We start from the raw sequence: 20,810 nt of genomic DNA, 5'->3' as shown, positions 1-20,810 counted from the left end.
CTTAAAGGTTCAAAAAAATGTTTGGGACACTCCAAGTGTACTACCTAATATCAGTCTAAAATTAGATAAATTTAAAAAATGGCAAATTTTACGTAAGTACTGATGGATACCACCGTATCTAATTCATGAATGTGACTTTCAGATTTCAATTATTTACACTGAATAAATATCAATATCATATAATACATACAGTGTGGAAGTTTCGGATGGAACAGTCCATATAACTAAGATGCCGAATATATGCGGCTAAAATCGCCGGACACGTCGATTTTGATTTTTTCTTGCGGTTTTTTTAATGATAAATTCATATGTAAAGAGCAGTCTAAAAATCAAGTACGACCATCAACTTTGTGTTTTCAAAGGGAAGCACCTATTTTTTTATTTCATTTTTGAATTCTTGCAAAATTCTAAGTGTGTTTCATGTACCCATGTTCTATATCGAAATGCAACACGTTTTGAGAAATTTACGATTGAATATATCAAAAACTAAAACTTTTGATTTTTTAAAAAATTTCTTTGGTCCTGAAAAGGACCGATTTAATACAAAATAAAGCAACAAACAACAATTAAATTAAATGTTCAAATTGGATTCCACCTACTTCTTGACAATAAGCAAGACGATGAATGAACTCCTGTTTGACATTTTGAAGCACTGTTGGGGTAATTGTTCTTATTTCATTACGTATTCGGATTCTTTCTTTATAGCCTTCCATTTGAGAAAATAAAGTTGGCGGCCGTACCTGATTTTTGGATTACCTTGTATATATGAATTTACCATAAAAAAATCGATGTGTCCGAGTATTTTGGCCGCATATGTTCGGTATCTTAATTATATGGACTGTTCCATCCAAACTTTCCACACTGTATATGTAATTTTTAGAGCTAGGACTTATCAGTTACTAAAGGTTTATATCTGTGATATCGTGGCGAATGTACTTAGTTTACTTTATTTTATTACGAAATGCTGAATTATCATCTATAAGTTGAAGGATAGGTACTTTAATGCAAAGCGTTAACCGCTTATCGTGTATAGATTTACTTTACTCACATTTTATATTTTGAAGAATTTAGATAAGATTCAGTTAATCGGTTTTATAGTAAGTGATTATTAGGTAATAGTAAGTGATTCATTCTTGGCAATATGGTGGATGCAAAATTCAAAATTAGACGTTGTACAGTCTGATTCAGAGTGCTGATTATTGAATTGGTGTGTATAGAGATTTCAAAGCAAACCGATTTTACACATGAAATTTTTCCCTCTTATCTATGGTTACTGAGATAATGGCTTCGAAAAACGTTTTAAAAAAAACAAAAAAAAATCAGTATTTCAATAATTTAGAAAAAACAGCAAAATTTTGAAAATATATTTCTTTTATTAACAGCTTAGGTTGGTAGAAACTTGAAGTGTCTGGCGTCTTATGAAGTGGGTTAGGGGTCTGTCACCTATAAAATTTTATGATTTTTTTAACCTTAATATAGTTTAGAATAAATGTTTATGAAATTGATAGCAAATACAACTTTAAACTTTTTTATTCTTGATAGTTTTTGACAAACCGTCAGTTTTTAAGGAAACTGGTATTTTTCAACAGAGAACAAAACCGAATAAATCGAATAAAAATATACATTTTTTAAGAGCAAGTGGGTTGTGCTATTACTGCTCTTCAATTATTTTGTTTTTTATTGCCAAAAATGGTTCCAAAAAATTTTAGGTCAAAAGTTCCTTGATTTAAATTTTATTTACCTCATGCATGTCGAAGATAAGTTCTGGAAGATTGAAATCATGTGTTCAATTATATGAAATAAGTTATGAAATACCGATTTGGTTTTCCTTTTTTTCGTGAAACTTTTGAAAAGCAATATTCAAAATACCTTTAAGGTATATAATTTCTGTTTTGTTAGATTTAATTGATTTTGCTCTTATGGTAAAATCTAAATTTTTTAGAACCGGACAGGTTCTCGAAGCATTAGCTAGAATAAAGAAATGTAAGATTGAATTTGCTATAAAAATGGTAGATCTTAATTGTAAATTAATTAGGATTTAAAAAATTATAACATTTTTAAAAAATCATAAATTTTAACTCACTTTTAAGGCGTCTTCTTGAGTGTTCAGTCGCTTTAGGTTTTGATGAACTAAAGTCGTTAATAAGAGACATATATTTTTCAAATTTTATTGGTGTATTTTAAAGAATTACTGAAATACAGAATTTTTTCGATTTTTTAAAAAGTTTTCTGAGGCCAATATGTCAGCAATCGTATCCATAGAAAAAAAATCATATGAAAAATCCACTTGCTTTGAAATCTCCTACACGCACCTGCTTTGTGTCCATTGCGTTGCGCATCACTCTGTATAATCAATCGAGTCACTAAATTTGGACTGAGACGGCTAATATCTGATATCGCTTTATTTCATATTTAAATGCGATAAATGGCATTGAGAATACATTACATTAAAATAATCAGAACTTCATTAACAAGCTGCTGGTAACTTTAGCATACCTGATATTGAAAACCTGGATTAACCAGTTGAAAACCGACCTTTTGTGACTATTACTAATTCAAGTTAAAAAAGTGTTCATAGAAATTTCGGCAGTTGATCGATATTTTCAATTCATTTAACATTTCTCAGGTTAATGGATTTTCTAAAAAAAAAATTAATTCAGATTTGTCCAGATTTTTAGCGTCACTTCAGATCTTTACTAAAAAGACATTCAGATCATTCCAGAATTCTATAGATACTTCAGAAAAGGGGCCCAGAAATTTCGTTTATTTAAGTGCAAATTTCTCGGGGCACTTCAGGATTCTCAGTTGCCTTTAGGTTTCTGAAGAAATTTCATTCAAGTCAGTCGAGGTTGCTGCGGTAATTTCAGTTGCGAACTGATGATGATAAATATGATGTGAAAGTGATAAGGACGGACTGTATAGCATTCTACAGATCACAACAAAATGATAATTATTTGCCTTTATACTGCATCTTGAGATTTGTGGATGGTGTGAATGCCGATCACAATGACTGACCGAGTCACGGAAGAGTTTTAGTAATATTGAATCTCTGTCAGACCAATGAGAAATGTGGGTTAGGAATCAACAGAAGAAAAGAAAATATATTGTTGTTAATTGACAAGAATTGAGACCAATTAGATCCAACAAATTCATATGGAAGAGCCATGAACCAACTTGGGTTATGACCTGGGCTCGATAATTACCAATACCTGAGGATAGAAGAAAGACATTTCAGCTGAAGGAACCCATAGTCTTATTTCATCGCATAGGCTCTTCAACATATCGTATATGTTGAGGAGCCTATGCGAATGTCTATGTTGGAATAATCGTATTATGAGAAAGACTAACAGTCCTTGGCATAGTTTAGAATGTTCATTAAGATCTTCATTGGAGAGAAAAAAAATTAAAGGACTATTAAGAGAAATCAATAATCTGAAGAAAAACTTAGCAATATTGACTATCATGATACAAAAAAAAGGAAATTGAAAGCTATACGAAGGATCCTTATGACTCAAGAGAATGGTATTGAAAGAAATGAAGATGAAAATTTGAAGAAAAATAAATGCTTTAATATGAATCAGAGGTTAAAGACCAATTTCCTAAGGGTTAATTTATTGAACTTTTCATAGCCTCAAAAGCAGTACAGCTTCTGGTTCAAAAGAAGAAAGTAGCTAATGCCAAATCTGATACTGCTGAAATCCCATGTTCGAGATCGCCACATACTTATACCGAATTTAATTTTTTATGATATATTTAAATGAAACTTACCGTTATTTCCTGGTGAGTTCCAAACACAGTAGGCGAACAGCATCAAACGAACGATAAGAAGAAAGCCACAAAGAGCCATCATATAGAAGACGATCGTTAGGAAATATGACACGTAAGACTCACTTTCTAGCATCTTTGCACACATCTTATATTACAGTGACGTTATATGTTACACACGATAGGTATGTTGATGGATAGTAGAATAAGAAGGTGAAAATAAAATATTTGTTAAAAGGCATTTAGCGATAAGATAACTTTATTAGTATAAAGGAAATATTTGGATTCAAGTTGTAAAACGAATATGGTGATATTTGTTCAAAACTTTGGAAGAATGATTATACGTTAAATTGTTTTACATGCTGATGTTAATGGTTATGAAATAGAAAGTGTCGCCGACTTGTTTTTTCGAAAAACTTTCTCAACATACATTGAAGGTCAGATATAGTTTTAAACTCTGATTGAAAATAACCTAAAAATATGTTACAATTATTATTATAAAAATTTAGGTTAGTTCAGGTTAGCACTCTCTATGCAATACCTTCTATAATTTTTTTTAATGTTCAGTCACATCGATGGGGACGCAACCCGTAAAATTAAATTTTTTTCCCTATAAAAGGCGTGTCTCTACACTTATTTTATGTACCCTAACTTACATAAAAATTTTAATGCTGGAACGGATTTGTTAAGAAAAAACAAAAAAAAAAAGTTTATCATCCTGTATTTCAGAAGGAAGAAAAAACAGACCCATGTTCGTAAGAACTTTATTTCTTATTTCGGTCATAGGAACCTACAGCAAGCAGTTGGCAGACTTATTCTGAAACGCTCTGTATAGACCTTGCTACAGAATTTTCTGCTCATTTAATACGTGTTACCAATATTTAAAGCTGTAAAAACAATTTCACTTAGTTTCAACTTAATTACTGCCAATACTAATTATTGTTTTTATGCAGTCTCTCTGTGTAGAAATTTGGAGATCTTTTTCAGTTTGTTTTCTCCGTGTAAATGACAGTGGTTTTTCTGTGACGCTAATGTGATATTATCTATGTATATGTAATTTTAGATTGCAATTAATATGACTTAATTCTTGTACACACATTTTACACTTTTAATTTATAAACAGGGATTACTTTGCTTAGATGTAAGCTAGGTGAAAGGCAATTTTTAGTTTTAAGTTCAAATTGCTATTTTTTAATCATGTTTTTATGTTGAGTTATGGTGAGATAAATACAGTGAGTTTGCAAGAAGTCCTACTTCTAACACTATAATATTTTATGATACCACAAAGTCAATTTTTCTATGTCCTGGCAACTTTACTTAGAAGATCATTTCTAAGGAAATGGAGAAATTGACCAATGCTTTACTCTGAATTTATAGCATCAATCGAAATTAAAATATTTTGTTGGCAAAATGACTAGAAGGGTAATATATATATATAGGGTATATTATATATATATAAAGGGTAATTATATATATAAGGGGTATAAAGGGGTATAAAGGGGTATAAAGGGTAAATTGGTAAATCCTGGAGTAAAATTTTTAAAACTTTCAAGATATTCCATGGATTTTGAAGGACTTTACAAAATTGCTATGCACAAAACCATCCAGAATTGGGTGACTTGGTAAAATTACTGAATATTCTTATTATTTCTAGATTATTTCAAAAATCGAAAAAAACAACCAACTAAGACTTTACAAGAGAGAATTTAGAGAATTTGGAGAATTTAGAGAATTTGGAGAATTTAAAGAATTTGGAGAATTTAAAGAACTTAGAGAATTAAGAAAATTTAAGGAAGAATTTTTTACAGTTCAAATAGACAGTTCTTGTTATTTCTACTCAACATATTTGAATTCTTGCCTTGGTTCTTGAATGTGTGACTTAACTGGGTAAAATAAGAAAAGCTTATTGCGAGTAATTTATAATTTGTTTTTACTCTTCGAATTCTTAATCGCCCTGTATGCAGGTCTTTAGTACGTCATGGGATCACACTCTAAGCCTTGCACAACTCATTAAAATCAAATTCTTTTTTAACTTAATTGCCAAGTTCATTTTATTGATTTGTTTATAAGGCATAGTGGTTTAAATGACTTTATTTCTGTAAATAACGGTAACGTGCTATTGATGGATTCGACATTTATCTATCCATCTAATTATGGGATATTCTAGAGCTTGAAAAATCTTAGCGAAATAAAAAGTTAAACTTCAACTTTAGACCTCTATAGCTGGAATAGAAGTCGATTTAATGTTTTAAATTATTTTTTGGGGCTCATAGAAAGATGCCCGACAACGTACCTACTGAAGAACTTGAACGTCACTAGAAATACACCCTGTCTAAATGGTTATTTTTTCTTGCAATAACATAATGGGTGAGAATAAAGGGCGAAAAATGGCTTTGAGAATAATGCAAAAGTTGAAAGGGTTCTCATACTGTTTAGAGGCTCTTTGAAATTGCTCACTGTTATGTGAGATTTATTCTTTTTTTCAATGGTTATTTTTAATTAATTTCAATGGTAAAGTACGTAGCGTGCTGGTGAATATTTTGAATTATGTAGAATTCATTCATAAATTAATTCAAATATTTAATTAATTCGCGTGAGGATGAAGGTTACATAAACATTGTTTTAAGCTTGATTGACTCAGACAGAAGACAATTACGTTAATTTTCAACAATTCCAGATTGTACAAGTTGCTTACCTAACAACAAGGTTTTTTTTTATCATTAATAAGATAGAAATTTGCAAAAATGTCTTGTATTTCAGTACACGCTCTTGGTTTACGTTTTTGCAGATTATGAACTTTGCATGTCTTCATATTCAGATGCCCAGATTCGATTATTTTTTGAGGGAGAATTAACGAGAATATTCCTTATATAATGTATTCAAATTTCTCGCATATTTATTGACTTACCACAAGACCTCTGAAGTCTGATCCTTCTCTTCCTTAGGCAGTTCAACACTTTCATAGTAATTAGTCCAATAACCATACTGCTACCCACAAAAATAAGAAATAAATAGTTATTGATTTGTGAAACATCCATTTCGGCTGTAGCAGTATCCATGAATGTAGATATATCCACGAATTTTAATGAACTGATTTATTTCCTCAAAGGGTTCCTGTTTTTCTATTTTCTGTAAAATAGCTAATCTCGTACATAAGAAATAAAAAAAGCGTCTTATCGAAAATCCGGATCGGTTATTTACTACTTATCAATATCATAATAAACGTGATTATTCATAGAGTGGACTCTTATGAGTATTTATGTATGTATGTGTTGTTTACCTTATTAATTTGTAATTCTGAACCGGACGTAATAAAATTTTTAATTGCAAGGGTATTGGAGTTAATATAAAGCATGTGCATATGTACAGTATTGGCCAAAAGTATGGAAACTATTTATTTTGAAATACTACACTTTTGCACCAGCGAAAGAAAGTCATAAGTATTGAATGGAAAAGATAATATTAAATAACATTAGGTAAAATCAGAAATGGAAATAAAAAACAATCTACATTAACTTTATTACACTTTAATGAAAAAATGAGTATGGAAACTAAAATAGTTATACTCTTTTTTAATAACTTTTGTCAAATGTTCAGTATTTTATTGCATAACTTTTTGCCTTAACGACTGCTGCACATCGTTGTGACATAGAATCCACTAAAGAAGTACAATATTGCGTAGAAATCTTTTTCTGTTCTTCATTTAATAAATTGGATAGTTCATTAACGCTGGTAACCTTGTTTTGATGAACTTGTCTGTCTAAATGCTTCCAGAGATTCTCCATGGGGTTTAGATGTGGTGACTGGGGCGGCTAATCCATTGGAGGGACATTATTTTTATTTAACCAACTCTTAACTAAATATGATTTGTGCTTAGGGTTATTATCTTACTGAAAAAAAAACCATCATAACGGCATTTATTTTTCAGCATAAAGCAATATATTATTTTTCAACACGTTTTTATAGACAAAATGATCCATAATACATTTAATTTGAATTAACGGCCCAGTATCAGTACATCTAGAAAAGCAGCCCCACACAGCCCGATGAAATATATTTTTTGTTGCCCATAGAACTTGAAGATATTCATCACAAACAGATCGATTCAACTCACAGTAAAACAAAATACAACCTATTTTGCTTTTCGTTTTCATACTTTGCCAATATCGTCATACACAGTTGCTCTATTAGGTAAAGGTAATAATATAAACTGAGAGACTAGAATTGATCCTTGTTACCATTTTTTTATAATCATCATCGCTATTGAAATTGTTAGTATTTCTCACGCAGAAGAAAGGCTCAACTTTAATAGAGATTATGATAATTTCCTTAAATGATTATCTCATCACTTTTACGAAGTTGTAAGTAAGGTATGGTACACATAAAATGGGTAAAGATCTAAACAATACCTAATTGATAATGCTAGATATACATATTTGTGTTTATGTACTTTAAAGGTATTTATGCTTGGTCTAGTTTCACCGAGTATTCTAGGAAATATCCTGAGACTAACAGTAAATATTATGAAGAGAGCTGTTGCAATATATTCAAATTAGAGATAAAAGGCTGAGCTTCATATTCCTTCAAAATATAAAAATATGCGTTGTGAAGTAAGGTACAGTACAGTAAATATGATAAAACTCTTAATTGTATGAAAAGACCTTTTTTAAATTTTAGGACTTTCATCTTAACTGTGAATAATTAGAATCGGCACGGGTTCCAATTGGAAATTTTTCCGTAAACTTGGTTTTCCCAGTAATGATTTCTGCTTAAGTCTCATAAAACTTAAGTAACTATGATACAGGGTTAGCTGCGCAGCCCGTTCATTAAAAAAATTTCAACGTCCTACTATTGTAGCCCAATGAAATTTGGTTTCAGACTAGAAGCGACCATTTTGAATCCAAGTGAAATACTTTCTAAATGGCGGCACTTCCGGCCACACCGGAAGTAGCTGCCAACTTTGTTATTTCAAACGAAATCCCCTAGTTTTTTTGTCAGTTTTGAATTTCTTATTAAAAGTTGAAACCAGCTTATGTAAAGAGTCTTATGTTTAAAATTTGCAATTTCTGAGTTAAACTGGAAATTTTGAATATTTTGCCAGTTGCAAGATCCCACGAAAATCGATATCGTACGCTAACAACTACGAATTATTTTAGAATCGGTGTTCTGGGGCTCAAAAAGGACCCAATAAGCTAAGTTTTGTCGTATTTTAATTTGAAAAAACTCTACAGCCCCCGAAACATGCCTGCGAAGTCGGATGACTTCAAATCTCAATGACTTGCTTCTTTTAAATGGGACACCATGTACCTTAAAGCATTTTCGAGTCTAGAATATAATTCTGTATCAAAGATTATTAAGGTTCCCTGGATTGATTCCGGACAGACTGTCCCATTTAAAATAAGCAAATTATTGAGACATGAAGTCATGTAACTTCAGAACAACTTTCGGTGGTTGTGGAAGACTTTTCGTCAAATTAAAATATGTCAAAATGTAGCTTATTAAGTTCTCTTTGAGGATAGTCCCGGGCCTTCGCAGGTTGGATCAACAGAAATCCTGAAGTTTTTAGTGGATAGACGCTTCGGTGAATCCAACACTCTCTGGTCACCAAAACATCCGACCAGGTGTCTTTTTAAAGACTTTCCTCGTGGAAAAAAGATCTACTTTGAGCACCAGAACAGCGATTCCGAAATTCACAATTGGTTTTGGTTAGCAATCGTCAAATAGTATGGCGTCTCATGATGAGAAGGCTTTTATTCACGAGTTTTCACAAACTTTACGTATCCAAAATACAATACAATCTAATCACCACCATTAACTCAAATTTAATAATCCTTTGTTTTTTTTTTGACAAATATTAGGTATTCTTTACGTAGATTTGGCAGGCGGTCGGAAATTTTAAGGCTCGCAAGGCTCGAGGCCTGGACGGAATACCTAACGAAGTCTTGAAGAGGTACCTCGAAACCAGTCCCCAGGATATGGCGGACTGCGTAAGCAGTATCTCGACGACGGGGGTGTTCCCAAGGATCTGGAAGAGGGCCCGACTAGTTCTAGTGGAGAAATCGAAGCGAGATCTGAATGCGGAGGCCACATATTGGCCCATTAGTCTAATCGTTGGTTTCGGGAAGATAGCGGAAAGGTGGTTAAGATCAGACTTCTGCAGGTCAGAGAGCACGGCATGATCAACGAAAGGCAATATGGGTTCGCGAAGGGCAAAAGAACCATGGACGCAATGGTGGCCGTGATGCGTGTCATAGAGAGAATTAGGAGGACAAGTTACACGCACGCAAGTTTCTGCGTTATGGCAATCGTAAATGTCAAGAACGCGTTTAACTCGACGACCCGGGACTTAATCGTCCGGATACTGAGGTTGTCGCCTGTGAGTAGTTACCTGACTGACGTAGTGCAGTTGTACCTGCAAAATCGAATTTTGACATTACCTAACGGGGAGGCTTGTGAGTTGTCCTGAGGGGTTCCTCAGGGGCCTGTATTGTGAAACCTGTACTACAACGAGCTGCAGACGGTGGGTTATCCAAAGGACGTCCCTCCGGTGGCGTACGCGGATGCCCTGGCGTTGGTGGTGACGGGCGGGGACAGAGAAACCTTGGAGACGAGGACCAGGGAGGTTATGGAACTGGTCACCGATAAGTTTCACGCGTTAGCCATGGCGACGGACAAAACGGAGATAGTACTCCTGGTCGGATGCAGAAGAATGAGGAGTATGAGACTGGTCGTGGACGAGGTGCTGTACGAAACGAAGGAGTGCGTGAAGTACTTGGGCATGTGGTTCGGTAGGGACGCTAAGTTCGACGATCACGTTCGTTGGACTGCGGACAAAGTGGGGGTACTCGTATTCTCTGCAAGTTTAAGGGGATCCTACTTTGAGTGCATGGGCTGGGGTTTAAGAGGAGACGAGTGATGGTAATGATAGCGTTATCGACGCTGCTGTATGAGGTGCTGGTTTGGCAGGCTGAGCTCAGGTTCAAGAAGTACAACACCGCTCTGGAACGGGCAAATAGATTGCTCACTATCAGGGTGACGTGTGCTTATAGGGGATGGCTTCAGGAATAGCGGTGTTGGTACTTGCCAAGATTCTGCCGGTCAGGATGAGGGTGGAAGAACGGATAATGGTTTGGGAGAGAAGCAGACAGGGCAGGTGGGAAGTGAGTGATAAGCGAAGGGGGGAGAGAGAGTGGATGAGGTATAATGTGTGGACCAAGGTCCTCGTCCCGAGCATAAGGCAGTGGGTCGAGTGTGAATTGATGAGGTCGAAATACAAGTTGGCGCATGTATTTACAGGGCACGGAGTGTTCGGTAAATTCCTGCGCAGAATAGGAGTGGAGGAAAGTGCTGGTTCTGTGAGGGCTAGACTGCGGACTTCCAGGAGCACACGTTTTGGGAGTATTCGGAGGGGGATAATGATCGTTTGGAGGTCAGGGGAAAGAGCCTCAACCTGAAATAAAGGGCAATAGGGAGAGAGTTGGTTGAGTCTGAGGTGAAGTGGAAGGTGTTTGAGCGCATGATCGAGAGAATTATGAGAGCGAAGTGCGAGAAGAACGAAAGGCATAAGGCGGCAACCTGGGAGGGAGCGTAGGGCGCGAGATCGAAGTGCACCTATGGAATGTCGAGGGACGATTACCGGGGCCAGGGGAAACTCGAGGTGTTTTTTAGTGGGTAGGCATGATGGATGAGTTTCACCCAAGACGCACATGGGTCCAAGACTTATATGCGGCAGGGGGGAGACTCGCTGGTATAAATCCCACAATACCCAGTCACCGAAATACCAGCCTGGATGTCTTATGAATTATTTTTTCATCTCGTGAAGAAAAAAAAAAGATATTCTTTACGTTGATGTTTGTATGCTCGGTGAGGATTTTTTTGCGAACTTTATAATACTTTAGAATCTGAAAGAGTTCAATGAAACTCATAAATTTATTTTTTTACTTCCTTCAGTTAAATATTCAATGGCATGCTTGAAATTTTTCTCTCGATACCGGCTTTGAAGTTATGATTTAAAATTGTGTTTTCTTGTAATGAACATCCTATATTTTATCAGATATTTTGAATGATCTCGTAAATAACCGTTAACAAAGAGATAAACTTTTATAAACATTTTTCCATCATTTATTTACTATACTTATATATTTTCTCTAAAATACAACAACGGTCATCTGAATGTTAAGCCACTTACCTCGACTGCGCTGCTCCTCCCTCAACCTCTTCACTTTCTTTCTCTTGTTGTGGATGAACGCTCTAATCAACACAGTCAATATAATCACCAACATCATAAGCATGAAAAATCCAATTTCGTCTCGTTGATCGATAAACATGGTGGTTATAGGACTTTCTCTCAGTCTGACAAAATCTTCTTTTAGTAAGAATTTCACTCAAATTTTGCATTTCACAAATCACTGCTGAATGAAAACAGGACAATGATGTTTAAACTATTGTCGACGCATTTGTAAGGTTGGATTATGAAAAGAATAGATTAGATGTTATCGTTTGTTGTAAAAAGAATCAATGTTTAAATTACACCAAATGTACGCGTGAAAAATAGGGTCGTAAGACATTCAGGGACGCGATAAAGGTGAATGAATCAAGTGTTATTAATTGTACAGAGTGACCATTTAACAGCCCCTTAGACTCTTACGATTTTATTTGCGATTTCTTTGAAAAAATTAATTATGGAGATGCATTTGGGATTAATGGAGGCGAATTTTAAAATTAGTGGCAACCCACAGGGTGTCACTAAAACGCATAACGTGATTTTTTTTATAATGGGGCCATCTACATTTTTTCACGTGACAAAATCCTTTTTTGAGGCTCCTAAACTTTTTTTTAACCCGGGATGTAGTGACTCGAAGCTATGAGGTTTTAAAAGAAATTTTGGACATTTGCAGTGCTTCATAAAAAAATATCGTAGTTACTCGTAGCTTAATTAAAATTTGGTCATTTTAGGACGGATTTTAATATAAGATCACCTTAGCAGGCACGAATTTTGAGTTAATAATCTTTACAAATCGCAGAAAAATTAATGAAAATCCAAAAAAAATCTAACTTTAACACCCTGTAAAACAAAATGGAAGCAATTTAGGACATGACTTTACATGAAGTTTTTATCTTGAAATAAGCTCATGATTCGCCCATTTCATTTTTTTTCCTATCCATTACGAAACACCCTGTATATTTAGTTATAATATTGTTATCTGAGCCTCATATTAAATAAATTCCACAAATAGATCTACCTCGAGACCTAATCGTACGTGTGTTATATACTCAAGGGACCCGGATTATTATTGATATAGAACCACAAGGCAATCTGATTTTACGAGTTCATCGCGTGGATGAAAACAATATTTACTACTAATATAAAGATCGTGGATGTCCTTTAATGTAGTTAATTTAGATTTACACAAAACGGTTTGAACACTTAATAGGTATGTCGTGCGTACGTAGATAATAGGATGCTCTCACTCATGTTACAACTTCATCATGTATGTACTTAAATCCATCATTTTGTAGCATATTGGTAGTAAATCAAAGCTTGAATTAAAGGAAAAGGGATTCTTAATTACTATCAAAATGTCGGGTTTAATCTTTTGCTAAAATTTATAAATTCCCACTATTTTTTTAATATCATTTGGAAAATTGATGGTAATAGAAACATAATTAGTTGTAACAAAAGTTTCCGAAATTTATTTTCAAGAAAGTAATAATAAGAAATGAATCAATAATATAGGGTGTTCCGAAAATTAATGTCAAAAATGGTATCATGAGATTATTTAGGTAAAACATTAATATTTAGGTCAAAACTTATTTGAAAAAAGTGTTTCGTTTAGATGCTATTGGCGATCAAAGTTTTTGAAAAAAAACATGCTTTTGCTCTATCTCGAGAATGCTTCAATGGATTTTAATGAATCCCACTGTGCATTTATTCATTAGTACAGGGATTATTTTCATGTAACATTCATGTCTTTTCACAATGTGAAAGTGGTAAGTTCTTCATTCCATCTTCATACAAAAATTATCAGAACTTTTCATCAGGTATGCATATGCAGCTAACCCTGCGAATAAGTTAAATAAAAGTTTTTTTTTTAACTTCAATTTAACATCCTGTATCGGCAGAATTTTTCTGATACATCCTGTGTATATCTACATCTTGTAGGCCTCATCTTGAAATTGAAAAGCCAAGAATAGAGGGAGATTGGCCTATACAAGGTGTTATTTAAGTACGTAGCCAAATTTCAAGGAGTGATTCTTTAAGTGATTTTAAGACGAAAAGTTTATATAAACAGAGGTCCGGTAATGCTTTATTTTCAAGACACAAGGTGTCAAACTTTTTTTAAAAGTTTTTAATATATTAAAAAACTTCTAAATAACAAGAAGACGCAAATGAATATGACATTGAAATTTGGTGATAATTTTTAATGTAGTACAAAAAATCTTTTAAGTTAGAAATTGTTCGTCTCTTTTTGTTAGTGGTGTGTACAGGGGTAACGCTGGAAATTTTAAAAAAATCAAACAAAAAAAACGCTTTATTAAAATTGCGCTTAAACAAATGGTACACGATTTTTTTAATAAAAAAACATTTAACAATAAGTAAATCAACACAAACAAAATCGGCTAAAGATTAGTGAAACTAAAAGATTATTAAGATTTTTACGAAAAAACGATTAAAAAAAAGTTTGACACCCTGTATGTTGAAAACGAAGCATTACCGGACCTATGTTTATCTAAACTTTTCGTCTTAAAATCACTCAAAGACTCACTCCTTGAAGTTGGCAACGTACTTGAATAATACCCTGTATTCTGTAAGCTTCAATGAATTGAGAAAGATTTCTCGAGTTGTCAGACAGATTTTCATAGGAGTGTCTCCTATAATACAAAACTGAACAAGAAAAGGGTAATTCGGGTTAATTCTCAATTATTCAGTTTTACTAAATAATCTATAATAATATAATTTGAAGATCAGAAAAAGTGCGTAATTGATTAAGAACACTGCAACTTCTGAAGTGGTCTCAAAAGACACGATTTAAGAAACTAGAACAAGAATTCGACCTTTAAAGGAAATTTCTAAACTAAATAATAAAAGCATGCTAACGAATTTAAACTACAAATTGCAAGTTTATTTTTCGTGCTTCTAAAAGACGAAATAACTAATAATGAGTCCTGAATGAGCGGAATTTTGATCAAGAAGTAGGCCTTTGAAGAAGTGAGAAGTGATTAAAAGGAGAGAAAAGGAAAACATGACATTATCTACATAGTTATGATCAAGATTTTAAATTTGCATAATTTTTTATGAAAAAGCAAGGAGCTCTTCGTCACATGATATCTCTAGGATTATGACCTCAAGAGGTGACTAGTCCTTTCACAGGCGTAGACAAAAATTGATCCTCTTTCCATCACTGGTATATGAAAACGTTAAAAGACGATTGTTTATGTATTTTTTGCTTTAAAATGATTCAAATACTCTTTTTAATAAAATCACATTTTAATAAATCTTTTCAACAAAAAAAATATATATTGACAAAATTAGTTGCCTAAAAACTGGTTAAATTGGTTAGCGTATTGTCCTTTAGGGTCATATTTCCTAGCAATCTTCATCCATTCCTTGGGATTATTCTTGATAAGATGTTTGGCACCTCGTCTCACAAAGTTCTTCTGGGTTTCTGTGCATTTCACGCAGTTCGTTTGGATTGCTTCAGGAATATGTGCTAAAAAGGCAACAAACTGATAATTAAAAAATGTATGTAAAAAAACTATTTTTCTAGTATTTACGGCAATTTCGTTTGTGATGGACAAAAGAGCGATATTTTAGGGTGAAATCCATTTTTATGTTCCTCGACTTTGTACTTTCAGAAAATGGTTCTTAAAACAGGAAACACTTTGAAACCAATGTGAATGCACCAAGGAAAAATCTCAGAAATGAATGAAAATTTTGAACCAAAATGGTTTTTTCTGTAAAACGGAAATGGAAACTGCATAGTTCGTTCTAGTTTTTTTTGTGAGTATCCATGGAAAGGTTGAAATGGAGACTAAGTATCGTTCAGATTTCTGGTTTCAATGGAAACTAACCGATGTTAACAGCATATTAATAATTTGGCCTTAAAAATCATTTTATTCGGCTAAAATTTTCTCAGTAACAATAGTATTCTCCTTAATTTAAAACACGTAAAAGCAAGTCGTATAACTGGTTTAATTAGGCAAAAAATATGTATCTGTTATATCGTATAACCATGACCAACTAACAACCGTGCAAAGGCCATCAAGCTTCTTGTTTATATAAATTTTTATCATTCGAAAATGCCGGTTTGTAAGACAGTTAAACATCATTACAAGGAAATGTTTAGTTCCATTAGTAGTATTTCTACCAATCATGAAATGCATGGCATTACTTATTCTGGTACTTCTTTGTGTGATTTGGAATGAACAGGAAATCCCTATAATGTGCTAATATTCCGCTTCGATCTTCAGATCTAATACTGGATAAATGTCTTGACCTTCAAAGACACTAAAATGTTGAATTGTAGTATATAATATTCTTCAGAATAAACATGTAAATCACATGAAGTTATGATGCCCGTATTGTGCATTACGTCATGAGTCGGAAATATAATTTTGTACTAGTTATAAAAGGTACTCTTTCCATAACTACAACAATTTTTGAGAAAATTCTAAAATTTGATACGACTGTCACCAAACTAGACGCCGGGCAACTGGTGTTTTTCTGTTTCCTCTTGTTGTTGTGGATACCGGTGCTAACCCGTGGGAAATGGGCTTATTTACTCATCGTTGCGCGCGCATCTCGTAGGAAATAAAAGTATCGAGGGTCGATGTTATTTTCCACTCGGTAACAATGCAATAGGCGAAGAAAAATTGTCTATGGATGGAAGCCTAATACTTCTATGCCATTTTGCCTTTTTTCGATATCTTTAATAGTAAAGAAACTAGTAGGTATTATAAAATTTTTAAGTTTTTATCTACAGGGTTTTACAAAAATATATGCTATAAAGTTTTGATCCAATTATATCAGATCGAATACCGATATCAAATGAGTTTCCATATTGTGAAAACCAAACTTTAAACTTGAGTTGATATGCTAGTTTTGCATCAAAATTATGAAAAACTTGCTTCAAAACTTTAATACACACTATTGTAAGACTCTGTAGAACTTTACCTACTTGAGAATCGTAAAACTCTTTTAATGTTCTTTTACATTATCTTCAAAAAATATTTTAACCATTTCTGTTCAATCTGTTATTAGTAATTGGCTTTAAAAATTGTTTTACATGTTTCAAATAGTTCTAAGTTCAACTTGTTTAATATTAAAGATAATGAAGAAACCTAAAAATGTCTAGAGATAATACCAGTATATACATTATTACATAGCTAGAATTTTTCCAATTTATAACAGCCAGTATATGCAATAGCTAAAACACGATAAGATATACGAAAGCCGTTTGATAAGTCAGTGACTTTTTGAATGAAAGATAATTTTTTTGGCCAAAAAACGTTTTATTTATCAACATAGTTTCCTTTTTAGCTCGATACATTTAGTCCAACATTTTTCCAATTTTTTTATCCCTTCCAAATAATAGGTTCTATCAAGGCCCTCAAAATAGGCGTTTGTTTCAATAATGACCTCTTTATTCGACTCAAATGTCTTACCGCCCAGCCATTTCTTTAGGTTTGGAAACAGGAAATAATCACAAGGGGCTAAATCAGGAAAATATGCTGGGTGGGATAGCAGTTTGTAGCCTAATTTATGGATTTTTACCATGGCGACTACACACGTATGCATCCGTGCATTGTCTTGATGAAGCAGCACTTTTTTTTACCGTTTTTGCTTAAATTCAATATCGAATTTGTCCAAGAGCTCTGAATAATATTCATCAGTGATCGTTTTACCTTTTTCAAGGTAATAGATATGAATGATACCGCGTGCATCCTAAAAAACTGTGGCCATCACCTTATTGGCCTACAGATCCATCTTGGCTTTCTTTGGTGCACGTTCACCTGGGAGAAATCCACTGTTTTGATTGTTCTTTGGTCTCTGGTATGTTGTGATGGATCCACATTTCGTCAACGATTACGAAACGGCGGAAAAACTCGTTCGAATTGCGGCTGAACATCGCTAAACACTCTTTTGAAATGGTCACACGAGAGCGCTTATGGTCAAGTTTGAGCAATTGCGGCACCCATCGCATGGATAGTTTTTTCATATCCAAATATTCATGTAAAATGTGACAACCCGCTCAGTTGAGATGCCTACAGCCTCAGCCATTTCACGCACTTTCATTCTCCGATCGTTCAATATCGTGCCATGGATTTTATCGACAATTTATGGACCTCTTTTGGACGACCTGAACGTTCTGCGTCACTTGTGCTGGTACGACCACAACGAAACTCAGTAAACCACTTCTTAACCATTGAAATTGATGGTGCAGAGTTCCCATAGTATTTATCAAACCTTCCCTTGATTTCGGTAATGGTGAAATGGAGAAATGAAAAAAGTCACTGACTTATCAAACGGCCCTCGTAATATATGCGGTTATGAAATGAAGTAAGACCCATCCATTACTGCCTTAACTTTAACTTACCTCGTGCATGTTTTGTTAAACCTGATACTATTTGCGTTAGGATAAGGATGAAAACCAAAAAATTCACCACCCATAGGATTCTAAGTAATTGCGAAGTACGAAATAAGTTAAATTAAGGAAATCGCTCTTAGTTCCGTTGCTATTAGAGATATCGAAAAAAATTCAAAATAGTCTAAGGATTTTCTGTTCCCCACACATTATCGAAAAATGAAAAAAATGTTCTTTTTTTAACTATGGTGCAGGAATGCAAATTTGAAAATATTATAAAGTTTGATTCAACACTCGGTATTATTAATGGAAATCTACAGAGGCCGATCATGGCCAGCCATGACGGGAAATATTTGCCCACTCCAAATTTTCAAAAAGGATACCGAAATTATATCAGCAATGCACGAAATATTTTATTTAAAATTTTACTATGTACAGGGTTATTCTCGTCATGCTTCGCGGAATATTACGGTTAAAATATTTTATATTTTGAATTTTTTTCTTTGCATTGTATAGAACTCAAATAGAGGTGCATTCTAAAATTATTTTCCTTTTATACGGGGGGTTGTAAATAAGTGAAAAATATCAAAGTTAAATTTTTTTTAATGGAACACCCAATATATCTGTACTGTTTTAGATTCTTGGAGAAAGATAAATGTAAGTTTGATTAAGGTTTACCTACTCTAAAGCTTAAGGATTTTGAAATAATTGTTGATTTTGCGAAAATGTAGTGCAAATTTCAAAACTCTGCTTTAAAAAAAGTTTAATCTGGAGTAAACCGAAATTTACACCAAACCTGAGACATGAGACATATTTCATGCTATAGTCATGGAAATTTAGATATCTTATACAGTGTGTCCAAAAAATAAGTTTAAAAAGATATTTATTTTGAAGAATATTAACTTCCTTAAATTAAATGGAACACCCTATATTTGATTACTTAGAGTAACAGAGATATTACCAATTGAAAATTATTATACTTTCCTATACCTAAATGTACGAAGATTTTCGATAACAGTACCAAGTACATCAAATTCATTTTTTAATCTTCAAATTTCTCAAAATACAACATAGGTCAGTCGAGTGTATCAAAAACACTTGGAAAACATAAATATCATTCTTTGTCATGTAAGTTACGCAAATAATATTGAGAAAATTTATTGGGAAGAAAAATACATTGATATGACTTTTTATATTGGCATTTTGGATATAACCATAGCAACTGTTACAAAAAGTAATAAGATTTTTTCCTTTTTTTTAAATCTTAATTTTAGAAGAAAACATGTACATTTAGGTATAGGAAAGTTTATCGAAAAAAATTCAAAATGGCCTAGAGGTCCTAAGTTCCCAACTTATTCATTGACAAAAAATACTAAAGAAAATTCTATGTCTGTCAGGATTTCTAGATAAGTCCATTTCCTAACCAATGAAATTTAATTCGAATTTGACCTAAAATTTTGTTCTTTCCGTTTCAATTATGGACAACTGTAGTTCTTGCGAATTTGATAATCACAAGATGACCCCTTTAATTCATGTTCCAATTGGATATTTCTTACCTTTTAGCTCTCGTCCTTCGGCTGTGCATGGACCTTCATCCAACACGCACTTGACATAATTATTCAATACACGTTTATTAGAGAGAATTTGATCTAAATTCAAACTATCGTATCTCGAAGTATATTTCTGACACAGGCAGACTGCAATATGAATTACAAGGACGACAGCAACTAAATTTTTCATATTTTCGAATTTATCACGTTAAAAACGAATTAATGAAATCGGTTCGTTTTACACCTTTGTGATAAATGAATACACACTGACATGATCTTATATCTTATATGAGTTTACAAGTGACTAAAAAAGGACGGAGCATTTTAGAGGACTTCTTGTTTGTTCCACTCCTACAAAGGACAAGTGGAATTTTCGTAATTTTATGGTTCTTAGGATCGTTTAACCAGCAGCGATTAAGTAGCCATTAATGATAGGAATACAAAGATCTTAATTGGCATAGATTTATTTGGTCACTAAATGGGTACGTGAAATCAATATACAGCGCTTGTAAAAAGTATTGCAACACGTTTTTAACTTTTATAAATCCGATATTTTAAAAAAATGCTTAAACACATAATTTTGTTTAAAAAAAAAAAATTTAATGCATTATTTTGGGTGTTCAAAATTTTTACCCTTATCCAGCTACCTCTACTAACTTTTTCTTTTCAAATGAAAAAATACCTATTGTAGTATATCAAATAAAAAATAATTTAATAAGGGGTACAACAGTATAGTCAGAACTAAAATTGGATTTACAGTTTCCTTAAAAAATAGAACAAAGTCTATATCTTAAAAATATTAAAAGTTTAAATCTTTGCTTCCTAAACAGACAATCCATTCGTATTTCATTTTGAAAATTCAATTGATGCAAGAAAAAGGCATTCAGGATAATAGGTTCTTTTCTAGAAT

General features: G+C 33.2%; 2 protein-coding genes across 3 annotated transcripts in view; both read right to left on the bottom strand.

The window, feature by feature from the left end:
* The window catches only part of LOC136417650 (uncharacterized), a 60,549-nt gene extending 48,351 nt beyond the window's left edge, over positions 1-12,198 (bottom strand). Inside the window, exon 1 of one of the 2 annotated variants that reach the window (XM_066403443.1) lies at positions 11,954-12,198. In XM_066403443.1, coding sequence (XP_066259540.1) covers positions 11,954-12,092 — 139 coding nt within the window. In that variant the 5' untranslated portion in view covers positions 12,093-12,198. Of the gene's footprint in view, positions 1-3,768; positions 3,932-11,953 lie in introns of those variants that run through there. The other variant, XM_066403442.1, reaches the window with a different exon arrangement.
* Positions 12,199-15,266: 3,068 nt separating this feature from the next.
* On the bottom strand, positions 15,267-20,116 carry LOC136417657 (ejaculatory bulb-specific protein 3-like). The gene is made up of 2 exons (XM_066403455.1): positions 19,907-20,116; positions 15,267-15,476 (listed from the first exon to the last, which is right to left on the bottom strand). The coding sequence occupies exons 1-2, from the start codon at positions 20,088-20,090 to the stop codon at positions 15,295-15,297; spliced, it is 366 nt and encodes a 121-aa protein (XP_066259552.1). The 5' UTR covers positions 20,091-20,116; the 3' UTR covers positions 15,267-15,294.
* Between the last annotated feature and the right edge of the window lie 694 nt (positions 20,117-20,810).

This window comes from Euwallacea similis, chromosome 29 (assembly GCF_039881205.1).
Source record: "Euwallacea similis isolate ESF13 chromosome 29, ESF131.1, whole genome shotgun sequence".
Taxonomy (NCBI): Eukaryota; Metazoa; Arthropoda; class Insecta; order Coleoptera; family Curculionidae; genus Euwallacea; species Euwallacea similis.
This window is presented reverse-complemented; position numbering and strand designations above follow the sequence as displayed.

What these genes read in the sequence shown, in the direction of transcription:
- LOC136417657 (XM_066403455.1), bottom strand. Translation starts at nt 20,090, where the DNA reads ATGAAAAATTTAGTTGCTGTCGTCCTTGTAATTCATATTGCAGTCTGC. An exon ending in CGAAGGACGAGAGCTAAAAG is followed by an intron (nt 15,477 to 19,906) that starts GTAAGAAATATC and finishes TTGCCTTTTTAG; the next exon opens with CACATATTCCTGAAGCAATC.